The 20,745-nt window shown below is 49.1% G+C and overlaps 3 protein-coding genes across 9 annotated transcripts in view; 2 read left to right on the top strand and 1 right to left on the bottom strand.

Annotated features, from left to right (window-relative positions):
• Positions 1-8,270: 8,270 nt before the first annotated feature.
• On the bottom strand, positions 8,271-10,851 carry Sigmar1 (sigma non-opioid intracellular receptor 1). The gene is made up of 4 exons (XM_004631892.2): positions 10,588-10,851; positions 10,289-10,489; positions 10,069-10,161; positions 8,271-9,306 (listed from the first exon to the last, which is right to left on the bottom strand). Exons 1-4 carry the CDS (start codon positions 10,736-10,738, stop codon positions 9,080-9,082), a joined length of 672 nt encoding a protein of 223 aa, XP_004631949.1. The 5' UTR covers positions 10,739-10,851; the 3' UTR covers positions 8,271-9,079.
• A 4,173-nt stretch (positions 10,852-15,024) lies between these two features.
• Galt (galactose-1-phosphate uridylyltransferase) lies at positions 15,025-18,459 on the top strand. Of its 5 annotated transcripts, none has more exons than XM_004631891.2 (11): positions 15,025-15,195; positions 15,497-15,666; positions 15,900-15,975; positions 16,062-16,110; positions 16,217-16,346; positions 16,660-16,716; positions 16,873-16,995; positions 17,250-17,382; positions 17,484-17,567; positions 17,872-18,026; positions 18,291-18,459. In XM_004631891.2, the coding sequence occupies exons 1-11, from the start codon at positions 15,114-15,116 to the stop codon at positions 18,369-18,371; spliced, it is 1,140 nt and encodes a 379-aa protein (XP_004631948.1). In that variant the 5' UTR covers positions 15,025-15,113; the 3' UTR covers positions 18,372-18,459. The 5 variants fall into 5 exon arrangements, with proteins under 5 accessions (XP_004631948.1, XP_023571885.1, XP_023571883.1 ...); XM_023716117.1 differs by having other exon boundaries at positions 15,095-15,187; positions 15,529-15,666; XM_023716115.1 differs by having other exon boundaries at positions 15,101-15,187.
• A 2,069-nt stretch (positions 18,460-20,528) lies between these two features.
• Il11ra (interleukin 11 receptor subunit alpha) overlaps positions 20,529-20,745 on the top strand; it is a 10,271-nt gene continuing 10,054 nt past the window's right edge. The window contains exon 1 of one of the 3 annotated variants that reach the window (XM_023715941.1): positions 20,529-20,709. In XM_023715941.1, coding sequence (XP_023571709.1) covers positions 20,696-20,709 — 14 coding nt within the window. In that variant the 5' untranslated portion in view covers positions 20,529-20,695. The remainder of the gene's footprint in view (positions 20,710-20,745) is intronic. The other 2 variants (XM_023715940.1, XM_023715939.1) reach the window with 2 other exon arrangements.

The raw sequence follows: 20,745 nt of genomic DNA, 5'->3' as shown, positions 1-20,745 counted from the left end.
AGAAGAGAGGAAGACAGGGGAGGGTGGGTTGGAGGGTTTGGGGAGAGAGAACATGAAAGACACTGTCAGGGAGATACGGAGGAAGAGATGGAGACGGGACAAGCAGTAAGAGGTGGAAACAGATTGAGAGGGATCAAGGTGGAGAGAGGCTGGGCTATTAGGCAGAGGCAAGAGTAGAGACAGAGATAGGGAAAGATGAGATTGATGGAGATACTGAAAAGAGGAGGATAAGAGAAGATCAAGAGACTAAAGACCTAAGTGACAGGCAGCCCAGCGGGGACAGTCACAGAAACAGGAGGAAGAGAGAGACATATCAGGTGAGACGGGTTGAGAGAGACAGGGAAAGACGCAGCGAGAGGCAGAGACAGAAGAGAGATTAGGTAGAGACCGACCAAGAGTAGGAAAATAGAGGGGCACAGAAAGACAGAGATAGGGAAAAACTGACGGAGAGGGCGGGCAGAGAGACGGAGGATGAGAATCCAGGAGAGATGGCACAGAGGGCGGCGAGGGTAGAGCCCGGACGGACCGGACCGGCAGGGGGCTTCTGGGTCTCCGCGCCCTGCTCCTGGCGCTCGACGCGTCCCAGCCGCACTCACCTGCCTGGCGCGGCCCGCTGCCCCCGGTGTCTCCACGGCGGCCCCTGCGCTCCGCCTGCCTCCTAGCCGCTCCTGCCTCGCCCGCCCGCGCAGGTCCCCGCGCTGCGCTTGTGCCGCCTAGTGCTCCTCCGGCCGCCGTGCGCTTCCTCTCCGTGGCTCTGCTGGCTGCGGTCGCGGGGGCGGGACCCTAGGCGGGCACAGCGGGCGGGGTGCGGGGGAAGCGGCGCCCCAACAGGTGTCTCCCACCTTCCCCGCGGCCAGCCTCGGGGATAGGGGGCACTGGAGAGTTACGGGGAATCTTGCAAAGGGACAGTGAGGAGTACACCAGCGCTGGACCCTGAACCAGCGCCCCGCCCACCCCTCCCAAGCCGCGTGCCCTGTGCCCACCGCACTCTGTGCTGCGGCGTATTCACACACAGTGGCGTGCACGCGCCAGCACACCTGGCCACAAGTTTAGACATACAGCTGCCCAGGCACACTCTGTTACTGTTCACCACAGCGCCGATGGCCTGGGCAGCTGATGATCATCAGCAGTTGGTCACCACGAGGAAAATTGTTGGGGTGAGTGCGGAGCTTGGCTAGAACAGAAGCCTCTGCTCCTGCTCTGCCCGCCTGCTGTCCTGTCCTGTGTGCGTGCTGCCCCTCACACACAGGTGTGCGTGCCCATGGCAGTGGACCCACGGCACAGAGGTCTCTGAGCTGACTGCACCCCCACGGCAGTGTACGCGTGCGCGCGAACATACAGACAGACACACATGCCACATACACAGATGCATACGCTTTTGTCTCTTTTAACATGTCTTGTCATTCTTTTTTATTATTCATTTATTTTTGGTTCTGGGGATTGAACCCAGCCAGGGTCACTCTATCACTGAGCTATACCCCAGCTTTTTTCAAAAATTTTAAATTGTGAGATAAGTTCTCACTAAATTGTCCAGGCTAAGCTCAAACTTTCGATCTTTCTGTTTCAACCTTCCCAGTCCCTGGGACTACAGGTTTGTGCCAGCACATCTGGCTCCCTTTGACATTCCACTGTGGGTATTTCCAAACATACATGGCAAAAGAGCAGAAATATAATGAACCTCAGGTACTCATTCCTGCTTCACAGTGATCAGCACTTTGCCTGTCTTCACATATATTCTTCATCTATGTGTGCCTGGCTTCCAAATCTGTATCCCCAAACTCCTGCTGGAGATACTGTTTGGGCCTACAGGACCCTAACTATCCCCTAGATCCTGTTCCTTTTTTGGAAGCTCTCAATGGCAGGCCACAAATTCCCTTCTAAGCAGCCAGAACCCTGCTCTTCAGACACCCTCATACTTCCTCAGTTTCTTTCTGTATCCAGAGGGCCCCACCCTAAGGTGACTGGATAGCAGGTGTCCATTAAGATGACGTGTGGCAGGGACATAAAATTATGCCATACTTTGCAGCACCAACAAGTGTCCTGACCTCACAGCCAGGGAGGCACACATGCCCCAGGGCTACCATTCCTCTGTTTTCTCTTCCTTCCCTTATCCCAATCAACCCACTCACTCCTGTTGGCCTCAGTTTGTACTGGTCCAGACCACCAGCTCTTCTTATCAGAATCCCATGTTGGATATCACTCCTTGCATTCCCTGGCTCCAGCCTCCACTCTTCCACAGCTCTTGTAGAAGCACTAAGTCCTTGTCCCTGGTGGCCAATCCCTGCCTGCACTGGGGCTCAGGGTTACTCAGTGTCTAGCCTCAGTGTCCCTCACCTCAGATATCAGACATCACGGCCAGTCAGCAACCCCAAACTTGGTGCTCCAACTGAATTCAGCCTGATGCCCCCTTGAAGATGGCTGTTTGATATTACTTCCCCTGAGGCAGAGCCAAGTCTGGCTCAGGATATAGCCGGTGCAAATATACTGAGGTAGAAGGTACTTGATGTGTTGGAAGAGATGCAAGAGGGCCACTGGGTCAGAATAGAGGTGAATGGTTAGATGTTTGAAATAGAAATAGATATCACTCCTTGGAGCAGAGGTAGACCCCTAAGAAACTCTGCTGTCCTGGCTATGCCCTTTTCCAGAAAGAAAGAAAGAAAGAAAGAAAGAAAGAAAGAAAGAAAGAAAGAAAGAAAGAAAGAAAGAAAGAAAATCAAACTGGAGATGGTGGCATGTTCCTATAATCCCAGCATTATAGGAGGCTGAGGCAGGAGGATCACAGGTTTGAGCCCAGCCTGGGAAACACAACAATTTGGTAAGATCCTATCTCAAAATAAAAAAAAAAGATTTAAAAAGGGCTGTGAATGTAGCTTAGTGGGAAGGCACTGAGTCCAATCTCCAGTACCACCACCACTACCTGCCCCACCAAGGTAAGCAGTAAACCACCACTGGAGGCTGAGCCACAAGGGCTATAACTGGGGTGGTCTGAGGTAAAGGAATAGCTTGACAGGGCCCTGGTTTCTCTCTCTTCATCTGGAAAAGAAAATACTGCTTCTCACACCCGCAGGCACAGTCTGCTTGTAGCCCTCACAAAGGTAAAGCAGACTGACCTAGACCTCCAGAAGCCAATGCTTCATTCATCAAGCATATATTTATTTTGCCAGCTATTGTTGGATACAGAAAAAAATCTATTACAATGGCACAATTCTAGTGAGGAAAATACAACTGTGTCAGATGGTGAGATGTACCACAGGGGAAATATGGCTGAGTTGGAAGGAATAGAAAGGGAGGACTTACTGGTTGTTTATTGCTGTGTAACAAATTATTCCCAAGTGTAGAAGCTTTAAACAACAAACATCTTGGCACAGTGGTGTACATCTCTAATCCTGACTATTTGGGAGGGTGAGATAGGATTCCCTAGCCTGGGCATCTTAGTGAGATCCTACCTCAAACAAAAAATACCAAAAAGAAAGCTGAGGAGATAGCTCAGCAGCATAAGCACCTGCCTGGAAAGTGTGAGGTTGTGATAGTTTGATTCCCAATACCAGGGCCGGGGGGCAACATACAAAAGGGCTGCAGATATAGCTCTTTTGTTGTTCTGGGTGATGCCCTGAGTTCAATCCCCAGTGTTGGATACACATACACACAATTTAGTATCTCACATATTCTGAGATTCAAGAATGGGGGCACCACATGTGCGCTGGCCCCGCCCCTGGGCATGCTGAGCTGGGTACCAAGAGCGGGAGTAGTGGTGCATGCCTGTAATCCCAGCACTGGGGAGGTTGAAAACAGGATTACTACAAGTCGGAGCTGTGTAGTGAGACCCTGTACCAAATACATACCAAAAAAATAATAATAGTTAAGTTAGGTGTGGTATTACTTGCCTGTAATCCTCTCAGGAGGCTGAGGCAGGAGGTTTGCAATGAGTTCAAGGCCAGCCTGAACTACACAGCAAAACCCCCTCTTGAAAAACCAAAAAAGAACAAAAGAAAACAAAAGTTGCTTAATAGGATGGTTCTGACTCATTGCCTCTATCTGAAGTCTTGGCTGGGGTGGAAGGAGCCACTTCCAAGGCAATGCACCCATAAAGCTATGGACAGAGCCTTTTTTTTCCCGACCTGTGCCTCTACATAGGATTGCTTGTGTGTCCTCCTGAGAAGGAAGTTAGGTTTCCCTAAAGTGACCCAAAAGAAACTAAAGAGGCAGTAGTATGTTTTTATGGCTTAGAGGAAAGCTATACAATCACTTCTGAAAACATAGATATCATTTATTCCAGTATATAATTAAGTCTAGCTGGCACTCAAGGGGAAGAAAATTAAGATTCACCTCTCAAAGGGAAGAATACCAAAAATTTTGCAGAGGGAGCTGGAGGTGCAGCTCAGTCAGAGTACTTACCTAGCATGTATGAGGCCCTGGGTTTAACACCTAGCACCAAAACAAACAAAAACCCCAACAATCAAAAATAAAAGCAACAGAAGGGATAGCATTACTTAAATGTTAAGAGAAGGATTATACTGAGCAAGAATTGAAAGCAGGGAGGATAGGAGCTATGTGGATATCTAGGGAAGAACCTTGCAGCCAGAACAGCCAGTGCAAATATCCTGAGGTAGAAAGTGCTTGATGTGTTGGAAGAGATGCAAGGGGGGCACTGAGCTGGAGTAGAGGTGAATGGTTAGATGTTTGGTCAGAGCTAACAGGGGCCTTGGGGCAAGCCATGGAAGGCATGAAAGGACGGGACAGGGTGGAAAGTCATTGGAATGTCTCCACAAGCAAAACTTGGCCTTGCTGTATGGCAAGCCTCCACATAGGATGCAAGCATGGGAATCAGTTAGGTGGCAACTGTGGTAGCAGACTAGGACCGGATGATGGTGTCATGGACCAGTGTGGTAGCAGTGGAGATGAGAAAAATGGTTAGAGCCCAGGTGTTCTGAAGATAAAACTGAGGATTTGTTGATGGCTTAGGTGTAGGATGTAAGAGAATGAGTGAGCAGTATCTAGACTCTAAGACTTTTGGTCTGGGCAGCTGGGTAATGAAGGTGTTCTTAACTGAGATAGTAAAGACGGCAGTGAAGTGGAGAGGGATAGGATTAGAGAATCAGTTTGCTTTGGAAATCTTTTTCTTTTCCATACTGGGACTTGAATCCCTTCTAAGCAAGTCATTTACCACTGAGCATTCCCCCACCCCCTCTTTGAGACAAGGCCTCACCATGTAGTTCAGGCTTTCCTTGAACTGATTCCAAAGCCAGGCACAGTGGCACATGCCTGTACATTTGTAATCCCAGCACCTGGGAGGCTGAGGCAGGAGGATGATCATGAGCCACAGCTACCTAGTAAGACCCTGTGTCAAAAACAAAAAAAACCCAAAGTTGAACTCATTACATAGTCCAGGCTGGCTTCGAACCAGTGGTGATCCTCCTGCCTGAGCCCCCTGAATGCTGAGATGACAGCTGTGCACCACCACACTCAGCCCCAGCCCTTTATACAATTTTCAGACTCTTGCTAAAATGCCAGCCTGGCATTTAATTTGTTAACCTTCTTATCCTCCTGAATCAATGTGTATTAAACTTGGGACCTCCGTTATATTAAGTAAAAACTCTACTACTGACCTAACAACTGGGCTTGAGGCTAGGATATGCCTAATTCAGCCTCCTAGGTATCACAGGCTGAGTAGCCATTGTGCTTGGCTTGGTTTGGACATTTTAAGTTTAAAATATCTGTTAAGTAATGAAGTGGAGATATTCAATAGAGATAGAAGCAGTAAGTTATGCAGAGCTGGAGCACAAGAAGAGATTTAACATGAAGATTTAGGAGTCAAGACACATAGATAGAGCTGGGAAAACAGGTCAGTAGAATAAGCGCTTTCCTGACAAGCGCAAGAGCCTGAGTTCAATCCCCAGTTCCAAAAGGAAAAAAAAAGGAAACATAGTTTATTTATTTATTTTGTATTTTAGGACAGGGTCAACAGGGTCTACAGGGTCTCAGTATGTAGATCAGACTCGTAGTGATCTGTCTGTGTCCTGCTTCCCAAGAGCTGGGATTACAGGTGTACGCCACCACACCCAGTCTTAATCGCTGTCTCAGTGCACCCTGAGGACAGGGCCAGCACACCAGGGATTGAGCCCCAGCCCCTGTGTCTGCCTAAGCAGGCCCTTTAATCCACTGAGCTATTTGGCTGGCCCTTACAGATAGTATTTCGTTATGAAATACTTTAAGTTACTTGGGAGGAGATGTAAACAGAAAAGAGATTTGAGGACTGTGGGTGTGTCCTAGAAGCTGAAAGTATCATAGGAGTGATTACCTGTGTCAAAAAACAAGTAAGGGCTGGGGGTGTAGCTAGCTAAGTGCAAGAAGCCATATTTAGCATACATGTAAGACTGGGTTCAATTCCAGCACCAACTAGTAAGAAAGTTGAGAACTATGAAATGTCCACTCATCCTGCTTAGCAAGAGTTAGTGAGGGGCCTTGGAACCTTTGTGTGAGGGATGACCATCACTGTGCCATCCCTGATAGCTGTGTGCTCTGGGCCTGGAGGTAAAGCTGCGCAACAGAGGGATAGGGGAAGCAGACATGGTTTTGCAACTTGGGATTGATGGAGAAGTTGGCCCTTGCCTGTCATGGCCAACCTGTTGTAGTCAGTGGGGCATCAAAGTGGCCAATTTGCCTAGGCTTCAAATTCACTCAGAGCCATACTTTTTTTTTTTTTTTTTTTTTTTTTTTTGAGACAGGTTCAGGCTGGCCTTGAACTCAAGGTGATGATTCTTCTGCCTCAGCCTTCCAGGTGATGGGATTACAGGTGTGCAACACCAAGCCCAGTGAGAGCCATACATTTAGACTTTTGATGTTTCTAAGTGAGGTTATACATGTAGTCTTTTTTGTGTTCATCAGAATGTCAGACTTAAAAGTTGGGCATAGTAGCACATGTCTATGATCCCAGCACTTTTGGAGGCTGAAGCAGAAACATGAAAAATTTGAGCCAAATCCAAACAATTTTGTGACCTAACAAGGGCCTGTCTCAAAACAGAAAAATAAACCAGGTATGCTGGTGCTCATCTGTAATGCTAGTACTCTGGGAGGCTAGGGTGGGCAGATCAAGAGTTCAAGTCCCACCTGAGCAACCTGGTGGGACTCAAGAGGAAAAAAAAAAAAAAAGACATGATTTAGCTCAGTGCAAAGGTCCAGTTTAATCCCTTGTACTGGGAAAATGCTAAATTTAATAAACATAATTTTGGGGGCAGTGAGATAGCTTAGCAGACTGAAGTGCCTTTTTAGGCAAGCACAGGGACCATGGTTCGATCCTGGGCACCATATGCCATGCCAGCCCCATCCCCAGGGTGGGTTGAACAGGTCAGGGTCCAGGGTAGTGACACATGCCTGTAATCCCAGCACTGGGGAGGCTGAAAACAGGCTCTGTAGTGAGACACTGCAACAACCAAATACATTAACACACACACACACACACACACACACACACACACACACACCCCAAAAACATAATTTTATAAGCATGGGTCTTCCACTTTTAAAATACGAGGAAACTTAAAAAAATGGGAATGACCTGAGCTTTATTTATCCCCAGAAAGACATGCTGGGGTCAAGGCAAGTTTGGTGCCTAAAATACAAAAATTAAAAAGGCATCTTAAAAATTAAAAAGTAGCATCTTTAGGAGTGAGCGTACTTTAGGCCCCCTCACATACTACCAGGGAATACACCTGCCTCCCACCCCAAGAGCCACACAGAAATAGTGGGTCAAAAGACAGACCACAGAGCACAGGATCTGTTGTTTGGGGAAGGGGCTTGCACTGTACAGGAGAGGCAGGGAGAAACCCAAGAGACTAACAAGGCCCTTTTTTTTGGTGTTCCTTCCAAACTCAGAAGTAGGTGCACACTGCCACCCTGTGGCCATCAAAGGCTGGATTTGTAGGACCGTTCCCAGATTAGTATTTGCCAGAGTAAAGCCAAGACACACACTTCACTCTGGCCTGAATTGCTCAGATTATGACATTCCCAATTGTGTTGAAAAGGATGTTATCACACATGTTAACTTCAAGGCTTCAGCCCCCAGACCCCTGATCTACTGAGATGGGGTCCCATAATTTGTAGGCTCAACAAGCCTCTTAGATAACGAGGCATACTCAAATACATTTAAATTCTACTATATTCTAAAGCAAGCAACTATCTTAGCAACTGAACTGCACAGAGAGATCTTTTTTTGAGGTTCCCCCAAGAGTTACCAGCTTTTCCTGAAGCTTAGACACACAAAGAAATGGAATTGTTTGGCAAGTCTTTATTAAGTGAGACAGATGGGCAGGGAATGCAAAAGGGGCAGTGTCTGCAAACTGTGATGAGGTGTGTACACACATACAGAAAAAGCCCTCTCTAGGCCAGGGGTGGACCCTTGATGCCAGGGAGGAGGCCAGCTTTCCCACCACACCTCCAAGGAAGGAATGAGGGGGTGTTGTCAGGGTGGACAAGCTTCACTTTAGAATTCTCTACATTCCTCTGGTTCCCCAGCTGATTTAGTTGCTCAGGGGGTAGGGAACAAGCCACAGGGGCACTTGCATAGCAGGGGTGTGGAATGGGGATAAGGCATATGGTGTGGACAGGGGAGATAAAGGGAAAGAGCATCATAGCTGTAGGAGAAGGGGGCCTCCAAAGGGCAGCTCCCCCAGCCCCCACTACTGCTAGGTTGAGGAGTTAGACTGAGGCAGAGTGTTAAACTCACCTTCATTCTTAACTCCAGAGCCCTGACTACAGGTAGGAAGCTCTGGAAAGGCCTGAGTTAGTGAGTCAAGCTTGTGACATGTGCGCTGAAATATGACTGGTCCCCTTGATATAAGGGGCTCCCTCTCTGGGTGGTTGTGAGTGAATGATCTTGCAGTACACACAGGTCTTGGCATACAGGTATGTCCCAAATTGTTCCCATGATCTGGATGTATAAGTATATGTCCCTCCGAGCACAGCAGGAACTCAGTATTGGCATGGTGTGAGGTCCCTGCCTGTGCATATGGGCTCCAGTCAGTGGATGTGTGGGCCTGCCCACTCCTGTCCATCCACAGGTCTTCCTTCAAGGGCTGGCTGCTCAAGGGTCCTCACCGAAGAGGTAGGTAGTGAGTTCAAGCCGGAGGGCCCGGGCATAGGCGCGAAGGGTATAGAATAGGGTGAGGAAGTCTTGGGTACTGAAGACAGTGTCAGCCAGTGCAAATCCCAGGGTAGATGGGATGACACCCCGGCCATACTCCACCATCCATGTGTTTGGTCCCCATTCCACAGCTGTTGCTTCACCAGGCCCATGCACCACTGTCTCCCCTGGGGGAGAGCACACACATGAGGAGGCACAAACCTCTGCCCTGCCCCTCTATTGCTGGGTTTCCTGGCCCATGGGCTATTTAGGGTGGGAAATGAAAACACAACTTCAGGAAAAGTAAAAGCCCTACCTCACTGGCCTAGTCTTCCATTTAGAGAGGAAAGTACCACATCATCACTCCAAAATGTTCTGTGGCACCATCTGGCCCATATCCTCTCTTGGTGGAAACCAAAATTCCCCTACACGGCCATGGGCTATTGTATGGAAGTCATGCAATATAAATTCCAAACCTCACTTATGTCAAGTAGACATTTAGGTAAATTTAAGCCAGGCTGTGCAGTTAGGGAGGCATGGTTACAGGATTTGTGAGGCTTTCTGAGAAATGTAGCTGTTCAATCACAATGCTTTTTGTGCTTACACTTAACCTCAAATTCCACTTTTTAATGTAAATTGTTTCATTATTTTAAAAAGGGGCACAATTTTCTTTATCTTTTGGGTAGGAGAGCATTTCCAATTACCACCATTGCTGGAAATATTGGTTGGGTAAACCAGATAAAAATCAGACATGTTTAACAAGAAGCTATTATGTTTTCTCTTTAACAGAAGAAAATAAGGCTCCTCTGCTCTGCCCCAACCAACCACTTGTGGCTTAGGTGGGAGTGAAGGAAGGAAACCATGGAGAGGATCTTCCCAACACCCCCTTTCCAATTGTGGGTGCTCCCACAGTGAGGAGATCCACTCTTTAACAGAGCCTCATTACTCACCTGGGTAGAAGACCTCACTTTTGGTGGTGCCCTCTCTCCACTGGTGGAAAGTGCCAGAGATAATGGTGTCAGAAATCTCAGCCCAATAGCGGCCTAAGTAATAATCAGACGGACATCGACTATCAGGGTGTCCACACCATCACATGGCTCATGTCAAAAAGAAGGGAATGGGCCCCTGAGCAACCCCAGCCTCCCAGTCCGGCCCTCCGCTGGCACTGACCCGAGTGGCCGCGGGAGCCCAGGGCGGTGCCGAAGAGCAGCACGTACTCGGACAGCGAGGCGTGCAGAAGGCACATGGCGCCCATCCAGCCGCCCGCGTTCACGAACACCCACTGCAGCTCCTCATCGGGCAGCACGTGGCCTGGGTGCAGCCGCCGCAGCTCCACGATCAGCTTAGAGAAGGCCAGCTCGTGGTCCAGACCTGGCGGAAGCAGAGGAGTGGCAGTCAGGGATGCCGCCCTCGGAACCGCCGCTGGGCTCCTGGGCAGGCCGCCCCGCTCCCTCCCTCAGCCGGCTCACCGGCGTACTGCCGCGCCAGCTGCGCGATCTCTTCGCGCTGGAAGACGAAGCTCTGCGCACCCAGCCAGAGCCACACGATTTGGGTTAGCACTGCCACCGCAGCTAGAAGTAGTGCGATCCACGCCCACCGCCGGCCCACGGCCCACTGCATCCCTCCTGGCGAAGTGGCGCTGAGGAACACAGGAGGGAGCCTGAGTTCAAAGCAGGGGCTCTTACGGTTCTCAGCCGGCAGCCTGGGCCCTAGCCTCGCTCCCGTGGTATGGTTCGCCCTGACCAATCGGAACGGTCCGAGCACTCTAGTACCGCCCCATCGGTTGAATCATTTCCTTGTGGAGAGCGCAGAGGGGTGGGGCGGCGCCGCGCCGGGGAGGCAAGGGGGCGGGGCCAGCTTCAGCCGCCTGCTTAGGGTCGGAAGACCCGGTCTCTCTTAGGGTGATGCCCGACTGCAAAAATCCAGAACTGACTTCCCCGCTTGGATTCAGTGTAAAGCAGACGAGCCCAGAAAGTAGAGTCTTCTTGTACTCGAGATTGTTGTAACCTTTTACTAGCGCAGATGACGAGACGAGGTGGTGATACCTGGGACTTTAGGGAAAGCTTTTCAGAGGCCTGACCCTTGAGCCGTCTTAAGAGAGAAAGGCATTCCAGCACATTGGACCCACTGCAAGAGCAGAGATACAAAGAGAGCATGACCCTGGAGATTGAACCTAGGGCCTTCCCACTCAGTTTCACACCCTCAGCCTATCCTCCCCACTTTTGATACAGGGTCTTGATAAATCGCTGAATTTCCCAGGTTAGGCTCAGCTGGTGATCCTCCCGCTTTAGCTTCCTGGAATTTTGGAATTACAGGCATGTGCCACCATGCTAGGTTAGCATAGGTTCTTTTTTTTGAACCGGGGATTGAATTCAGGCCCTTGCCCTTGCCAGGGAAGCGCTTATTCTACTGAGCCATCTCCCCGGCCCTAGCATGGGTCCTTTGGGGGCCTACAATTTATCCTTTGTTCTGAAGCATGAAATTTAAGAGGAGGGCTTCCTAAACCAGTGGAGGATTATGTGCAGGAGAGCAATGGGATCAGATTGTGCCTCAGAGTGGAGAGTAGAGGAGGGTGCAAGATGAGAGTTGGGGAGACCAGGACTGTGGTACAGGTAAAAAGATCTGTCAGTAGAGATGGTATGGTCTTATCGCCACTTAATCTCTCTAGGGATCCTACAGAAAATATGGTAACCTTAAAAATTGATAAAGTCTTATAGGGAGGATAATTGAATAAGGTAAGGTAAAGGACAGTGCTGTAGAAAACACCGACTAAGGAATAGGCAGAGAGGGAGCGAGCAAGAGAGAGAATGAGAGAACGAGAATGAGAAAGTGAAATAGAATGAGAGAGAAAGAGAAAGAGGATGAGAGAGAAAGAGAACAAGAAAGGGAAAGAGAAAGAAACTAGGCAAAAGAAAGAGGCAGCATAATGTGGTGATTAAGAACTAAACTCTGGAGGGAGCCAGGCAGTAGTTAGCTCAGTTGTTTAAATGCCTGCTCATGCAAACTCTGGTGGCTGGAGAGATAGCTCAGTGAAATAAGTGCTTGCCTGGAAAGTGCAAGGTCTTGAGTTTGATCCCTGGTACCACACACACATACATACACACACACACACACACACACACACACACATAAATAAAAGAAAGAGAAAAGAAATAAACTCTGAAGCTGGACTGGAGTCAAAGCCTTGGCTATTTGACCCCTACTACTTGTGCAATGTTGGAAAAATTACTTAACTTTTCTATAACTCAGTTTTCTTATCTGTAAAATGAAATAAATGAAGGTACCTACTTCATAGTACATGTCCTTAGTGTGATGAAGATGAAATGAGCTAATATTTTTTAAGCAATTAGTGCCTGCCACATAATGAACATTATATTTAGTTATACAAATAAATCATACCTGGAAAAGCCTCACACCACAGGAATGGTGGGATGGTCAACAGAGTCAAATATAACTGAGTTCAATAAGATGATAAGACATGGTCCTTGGATTTTTTATTGGGGGCATGTGGCTGTGGCAATGCCAAATCCACTAATATATTTTATTTTGCTCTTAAACAGCCAGCTTATGTTCTACAGATTATTATGCAGGTGGGACCATGTGTTATGTTGTGGGCAATGAAATACAGACAGAAATTATGTATACCATTGCCAGGTCAGTCTCCTAAAATGTGTAAAATTCCTTATATTTTCTTTATCTATTACTATAGTTACAGAGGATCTAGTAGAGAATTCTTAGGGAATGGCAGAGCCATTAGATTTTCTTTTTCCTTCCAAAAAAGTGATCTGGGAGACAGAGAGTTATGGAAATGTTCCTGGAGGGGGTTGGGAGTAACTTGGCATGATCTAGAGTATAGAATTGAAACACTGTGTTCCTGAGAAAATGAAGCAGCCTCCAAAATCCAGACACTTAAACAAAGACACTTGAAAGAGGAGAAAAACAGATTTCCTATCCCTGCCATCACCCCATCTTGTACTATGAACGGCCAGTGGAACAGATAAAACTCACACATTAGTCTGCTTTCTATTCCCTAGCTAGTGGCCCCTTTGGAGTCCACTCTGAGGACTCTAGGGCAAAGATCATGTAGGTGACTAATGACTTATCTAATTTTTTTTCAGCCCGGTTGCAGAATATCTGGTGTGGCCTATCCTGGCCTGGCTTTGGAGAAGGGGGCCTCCCTGCTGTAGTTTATTTTTTTTTTTTTAACATTTATTTATTTATTTATTTATGTGTGTGGGGGGGCCAGCTCAGCCCACCAGGGGGCAGGGCTGGCTGGCATGTGGTGCTGGGGGATTGAACCAGGGACACTGTGCTTTGTTTAGCTTAGCTTGTTCTAAGTAGGTGCTTTAGACCACTGAGCCATCTCACCAGCCCCCTGCTGTAGTTTAGCTTCTAGCTCACTAGGTTTCTGTCCTGAATTCCACTCAAGTCTCAGACACAGGTCACAGCACTGGGAAACTTATTGGAAATCTCTATTCAGATCTCAGCTTGCTATTCATTCTCTGGGTAACTCTGAGGACTCTGTTCCCCACTCTAAAGTGGGCAGAGGTATAGATCCTATTTAGATGGCTTTTTAGAAGTGCCAGGGGAGAAATTAATTTGAATTTTATTCTAGTGTTAGCTAATTGGCCTCATCAAAAGAAGCAAAAACATGGAGAAGAAAAAGGAACATGTAAAGGAGATACCTCCGATACCTCCCAGATGGTAGCTGGAGTTAGTAACAGTCCTGTCCTCCTCCTCACATCTTTTATTTACTTCTCCTTACCTCATTTTGTTTGTATGGTTTTATTTATTTATTTTTAAGACAGGGTCTGGGGGCCGGGGAGATGGCTCAGTAGAATAAGCCCAGTTCTGGGGGTGGGGGGAGAAAGACAGGGTCTGCCTATGTAGTCCAGGCTGGCCTTGAACTCACAGCAATCTTGCCTCTGCCTCCAGAGTATTGAGATTACAGGCAGGCACCACAGCATCCAAATTTGCTTTGTTTTTGAGACTGATTTCACTATGCTGCCCAGGTTGGTCTTGAACATTTTGAGTTCATATGATCTTCCTGCCCCTATTTCCCTAGTAGCTGAGACTACAGGCGCACACACTACTGTGCCCAGTTCGTGTTTTGTTTTGAGACAAGGTCTCACTATTTAATTAAGTCTGGCCTTGAACTATTATGTAGCCAAGGCTGGTCTCAAATTTTCCTGTCTCAGCCTACTGAGTGCTAGAATCACAAGTGTGTACCACCATTCCAGGCAATTTTGATATTTATTGTAGCTTATTTCTCACACTTCTTGTGTTTTGGGTCTGTGCATGTGTGTTTTATGTGTGCGTGGGGGGGGGTGAGTGAGAGAAAAGAGAGTGGCAGAGGAAGAGAGAGAGAATAAATGAATAGGTGCACAATATGAGTCCATGGTTTCTTATGTCTTTTTTTCAAACCTGTTTCTGCAGGTAGCAATTGGGTTTGGTGAAGTTCCCACTCCTCAAGAAAAACTAGAAGGGTCAGTGTTCAGCTGTAGTAGATCAATGGCCACCTGTACCCCAAGGTTGCTCCTCCTCCATCTTAGCTGTTGAGCAAATGATTCAAGTGGTTCCAGGTCCTACAAGGTAAGCTCGGAGAGAGGAGAGGGCAGGCCGGACTTCTGTGCGTGGGCATCTCAGTGCTCTATGAAGAACCGGGTGCTGGCATACGGTAGAGGCTTAGTAAATATTTACTGAATGAGTAGTCACATGAATGGCTGAGTGCACCAAAAGCGTCCCGAAGCAGGACTCTGTGGTAAGGAGTTCTGGCAGGGGTTCTTCCAAGGTAGCGGCTGCATTCTGGGTGGGGTGCAGCAACCAAATCATTCCACTAGCCGCTCCGCCCGCCCGAGCCCCGCCTCCCGGTGGCTTCCTGCTCAGGCTGTCACGTGCTGGCGGCTGGCCAATCACCGGGGCGGGCGGGGCAGCTAGAAATGAAAGCCTGAGTTGGGGCCTCCGCAGACTGTCTCCGCTACGCCCGACTGTCCTCATGTCGCGCAGTGGATCAGACCCTGAGCAGCACCAGCGGACATCAGAGGTGGACCGCACCTCAGCGGCCTTCCGGTCTAGCGGTAATTGCTGGGCGGCTGCGGACTCGCTGGAACGCGGCGCCGCACCCTCCTCTTCCTTAGAACGTTCAACACCCCCCACCCCATTTTCAAAGTGCGCGCCTTCCTTCACACCCGACAGGGGACCGCAGGGCTAGTGAAAGGCTGAGCACCCGCTGGCGCTGGAAAGGGTCAGCCCTGGGCCTTTAGCTTCATGAGCAGGACCGGCCCGAATGGATGCCGCTGTGCTCGGGCCTCTTGTTGGGGAGGGAGAGCCAGGGCAGAGAGAGACATAAACTTGCTGACTGATCTTAACTGTGTCCAGAGCATCAACACATCCGCTACAACCCGCTGCAGGATGAGTGGGTGCTGGTGTCAGCTCACCGCATGAAGCGGCCTTGGCAAGGTCAAGTGGAGCCCCTGCTTCTGAAGACAGTGCCCCGCCACGATCCCCTCAACCCTCTGTGTCCCGGGGCCACACGGGCCAACGGAGAGGTAAGCCTCTAGAGCCCACACCCACGTGTGTGTGTGTGTGTGTGTGTGTGTGTGTGTAGACTCCCCCTCAGAGCTCCCTTTCACCTATAGGGGCCGTGGATGGTCGTATCCTACCAAGCCCATTTGTTCCCTAGAGTGTGCCTTCCGCCTTCCCTTGCAGCCTGTGCAGCCCCTGAAACCCACCAGATGGTGGTATGAGGCAGAGGATGCTTCTAGCCTATCCTTGTCTGTAGGTGAATCCCCACTATGAAGGCACCTTTCTGTTTGACAATGACTTCCCAGCTCTGCAGCCTGATGCTCCGAATCCAGGTACCTTAATTCCAACTGTTGGGGAGGAGGGAGGCTTGACCTTTAGGAGACTAGTTTCTGCACAGAGTAATGTTCCTCTATCTCAGGACCCAGTGATCATCCCCTTTTCCGAGCAGAGGCCGCTCGAGGAGTTTGGTAACTATGGCTTTTTCCTTTTCACCCAGGGTTAGAGACTTACCCTGGGGTTGGATTCTGCCCCTAGCACCCAACCCCCTATATTAATTCCCCCCTCCCCACTTAGTAAAGTCATGTGCTTCCACCCCTGGTCGGATGTGACGCTGCCTCTCATGTCGGTCCCTGAGATCCGGGCTGTCATCGATTCATGGGCCTCAGTCACAGAGGAGTTGGGTGCTCAGTACCCTTGGGTACAGGTCTGTGAAGTAGTCCCTTTCTTGGGCAGGGAGGGGAAAAAGTACAGCTCTGATTTAGGGGAGTAGCATACCTGTTTTCACTGGGTGTGGCTAGAAGGGTACTGACTTGTATCTTTCCAGGTATTCAAGAACTTCATTATAGCTGGGCATGGTGGTGCATGCCTATAATCCCAGAACTCAGAAGGCTGAGGCAAGAGGAGGCTCAAGTTTGAGGCCAGCATGGGCTACATTATAAATTCAAGGCTAGTCTGAACTACATGGTGAGACCCTGTCTCAAAAAGAAAAAATAACGCACCCTATCTTTACCCAACAGATCTTTGAAAATAAAGGAGCTATGATGGGCTGTTCTAACCCGCATCCCCATTGCCAGGTAAGCATGCCAGGGGGTGCAGTGGCTTTCTTGACTGGGTCCAACTAGCACTGTGGGGAACTTAATTAAGGGATGAGATAAAGGCAATGCACTAGTGATGAAGAAGTTTGGAGGTAAAGGACCTCCCTGTTCTTGTCTACTCCTGTCTTCCAATAGGTATGGGCCAGCAGTTTCCTGCCAGATGTTGTTCAACGTGAGGAGCGGTCTCAGCAGTCCTATCACAGTCAGCATGGAGAGCCCCTGCTGATAGAGTATAGCCGCCAAGAACTACTCAGAAAGGTGGGAGAGAACAATGTCCTGGTCCCCATGGAGTTCTTAGCCTTCTTACCTCATAAGGGACATGTGTGAAAGAGAAAAGGACAAGAAAAGTAGCAGAGAAACTCACTAGTAGACACTAAAAATAAAGGAATGACTGTGGTGGCTTAGATTAGGGTAAAGTGATGTAATCCTTCAGTCTTCTTTTGTTTTCCCTGCCTATTTGCTGACCCCTCCATACCTACTTTGATGTCTTTGTCTCCATTTTGTGTGTCCAGGAACGTCTGGTTCTAACCAGTGAGCACTGGTTAGTGCTGGTCCCCTTCTGGGCAGTGTGGCCCTTCCAAACACTGCTGCTACCCCGTCGACATGTGCGGCGGCTGCCAGAGCTGACCCCTGCTGAGCGTGATGGTGAGTCTCCCAGCTAGGACCTTGGGTCTGTGCACCGGATTAGATGGCTCTGGTAGGGCCAGTGTCTGGTTCCCAGGCTGAGAGTCAGGCTCTGATTCCAGATCTAGCCTCCATCATGAAGAAGCTCTTGACCAAGTATGACAACCTATTTGAGACATCTTTTCCCTACTCCATGGGCTGGCATGGTGAGGCATTCATGTATCTGTATCTAGCCCCAACACCATTTCTGAGCTCCTAGGTCCTAGCACAGCAGACCACAACTTCTAGCAGGCACTGCTGGGGAAATGCCTGGGGCAGGGATGCTAGAAATGGGGTGGGGTAGAATACAGCAAACTTGGTGAAACTCACTAGGGTGCTTTCTGATGTCTCGGCTTTCTGGTAGAGAATGCTGGGAAATGTAGTTTTCATGTATGTGGCCTAGCTGTGGGTAAGGTGTGGACCAAAGAACTAAGAGCCTTCCCCACCTTCCCTGCCTTTTTTTCTTGTCAGGTGCTCCCACAGGATCAGAGGCTGGGGCCAACTGGGACCACTGGCAGCTGCATGCTCATTATTACCCTCCACTTCTGCGCTCTGCTACTGTCCGGAAATTCATGGTTGGCTATGAAATGCTGGCTCAGGCCCAGAGGGACCTCACCCCTGAGCAGGTCAGGGCTCAGAGCATCCTGGGCCCCCAGGTCCTGTTTTCTTTCCCACTTCCTCAAAGGATCCCAACAGTTATTACCCCAAGAATCCTCATAAAAACTTGGGCATTTCTAGGAACCAGGAGCTGCTATACCCCATGCTTTAGTAGCTCCAGCAGTCCTTGTGTCCCCATTCCTTAAGTCTCCCCTAGTATCTCCTGGTGCTCAGAACTTCATACTACCATTCTCTGTGACCCTTACTTTTATTGTCCTTTGTTTCCTTTCCAGGCTGCAGAGAGGCTAAGGGCACTTCCTGAGGTACACTACTGCCTGGGGCAGAAGGACAGGGAGACAACAGCCATTGCCTGACCCCAGGGCTTTGAGTCCTTCTGCCAGAAGAGATTGAGGCCTGGAGTTTGGGCAGATGTAGAATCAATAAAATTAAGTTAAAACTTTATTACATATTTCTGATAGTAGAGGAATATGAACTAAAAACCAAGGCCCGGGCATGTTGGTGCACACCGATAATCCCAGCACTTGTGAGCCTAGGGCAGAAAGATCAGGGTGAGGTCTAGGGCTAGCCCTGGCTCCACAGTAAGTTCAAGATAAGCCTGAACTATATAGAGAAAATTGTCTTTTTTTTTTTTTTTTTTTTTTTTTTTTGCGGAACTGGGGATTGAACTCAGGCCCTTGCGCTTGCCAGGGAAGCCCTTATTCCACTGAGCCATCTCCCCCTCCCCTTCCCCAGAAAATTGTCTTTAAAAAATTAAAAAGAAAGAAACAAACAAACAAAAAACACATACCACCAGTACCAACATCCCCCCCCCCCCAGGATGTAGGGACAACAGCCGGGTAAGTGGTGAATAACTGAAATTTCAGCATTCTGAGAGGGTGAAGCAGGACTGCAAGCTTGAGCTCAGCCTGGGAAATGTAGGGATTGTCTCAAAATAAAAAATGAAAATGGCTGGGGATGTGGCTTAGTGCAAGGCCCTGAGTTCAATCCCTAATGCCACAAAACAAAACAAAACACAGCTCACAGCTCTAGCTGTAATTTACCTATAGATGTGCAAAACCTTGATTCAAATATTCTACCCCATATTCTTTGCACAAAACTAATTAGTATTGCATCTGGCCTATGGATTCTCTTACCCATAGCATGCATAACTTCCTAGTTTACAAAACTTTGTTTGCATTCTTAGCTGTTTCTGAGGCTTTGGGAAGGTCAAAGTCCCCTTCACTACCAAGCCCAGTGTCAGCTCACTCACCCCAGGCCTGTGGATGTTGGTCCCAGTGGTCAGTGGCTAGACCCTGGGCTGCTGGCCAGACCCTGGCTTTGTAAGTGGCTGCTACTTGGCTCTGCTTCAGCCCACAGGGGCTGAAGGGGTGAGTAGGGCGCGTGTAGGTGGCTTTGTGTCTTTGGCTTCTCCACACTCCCATATGCAGTATGTGTGGCCCTAGTATACCTTTTGCCCCAGTACTCCAGTCACTGCACAGGGCAGGAAGGGAACTGCGAAACCTAGAAGAGCCTCAGGGCCTAGAAGATATGTGTTCAGCATGACCTTGTGTCTACTCCCTCCCCTCTGTAACAGTTGGGGAACAAAAGGTTATCATCTTGCTTATGGTTCTTTTTCCAAGGAAACAAGGTCTTGCTGAGAAAAGCATACCAAGGTTGGACAGTACCAACTTGGCTGAAGAACCTTGACTGTCTTCCTACATTCCAGTCCAAAGTCTTTTTTTCCTTGAGAGTTAAAGTGCCTGGGACTTGGGAGTGTTGCCCTGATAAGGAAGGAGATCAGATACAGTATCCATCACTTTTGAGCCTTCCTGGGCCTACCCATGGGGTGGATGGAAGTCCTTGGGAGGCTGGTTTCTTCAGGAACATACAAACATGCCCCTGGCTTTACAGTTCTGCTTTGGCTGCATTTTGGAATCATCTGGGTAGTTTTAAACAATACTAGAGTATAGGTCCAACCTCCAGAGATTCTGATTTAACTGGTACAGGAGGGGCTTGGTAGTTCTATAACCACAATACGTGCAAAGTTTAAGAAACACTGTTCTAAACCAGCTCTCCTCTTTCCTGGGTCAGGGCCACCCTGAACTTCTCCAGTCACCTGCCCACTGGCGCCTGAGCCCTGAACTTGAGGCTTTGTTTACAGACAGATGGGAGGGGAAAGGACCTGAGCATTTCCAGTCCTGTTGTCCCAGGGGCCAGGTCTGGCGGTCCAGTTCTTTAATAAGACTCTCCTGTCTCTGTTCTTTAGCCCCGAAGGGACAGGAAGTGTCCGGCAGGGGTGGGATGGGAGTGATTGGCAGTTGGAGGCTCCAATGGGTCGGGAGGCCCCCCTGTTTCACCTCTCCCCTTCCATTGGCGCCTGGGAGGAGCCACCCCGTCAGCGGACCCGAGGCGGGAGGGCTTAGAGGCCGGGGCGAGGGCGCTGGCGGTGGCGGCCGCGGAAGGTGAGGCCTGGTGGGGCAGGCGGTGTAGACGCTGTAGTCTCGCCAGGAGGGGGCGGAACAGGGTGGTGTAGGAGCTAAAGTACCCGGGAGACCGCTGGAATGTTAGTGTGTCTGTGTTGGACTCTGGTGATTGTCCCTTGGTGCAGCTGTCAGCTAATGTGACTGCATGTGACAACGTAGTTGTACCCGAGTTTGCATGTGGAGGCACAAGGAAGAGATTTTGTGTTTATCTTTCCATGTCCTGTTTTTAGTGAGATGGGTGTGTGTGTGTGTGTGTGTGTGTGTG

The sequence above is a fragment of the Octodon degus genome, unplaced genomic scaffold (assembly GCF_000260255.1).
Source record: "Octodon degus isolate 3935 unplaced genomic scaffold, OctDeg1.0 scaffold00045, whole genome shotgun sequence".
In the NCBI taxonomy this organism is placed as follows: Eukaryota; Metazoa; Chordata; class Mammalia; order Rodentia; family Octodontidae; genus Octodon; species Octodon degus.
This window is presented reverse-complemented; position numbering and strand designations above follow the sequence as displayed.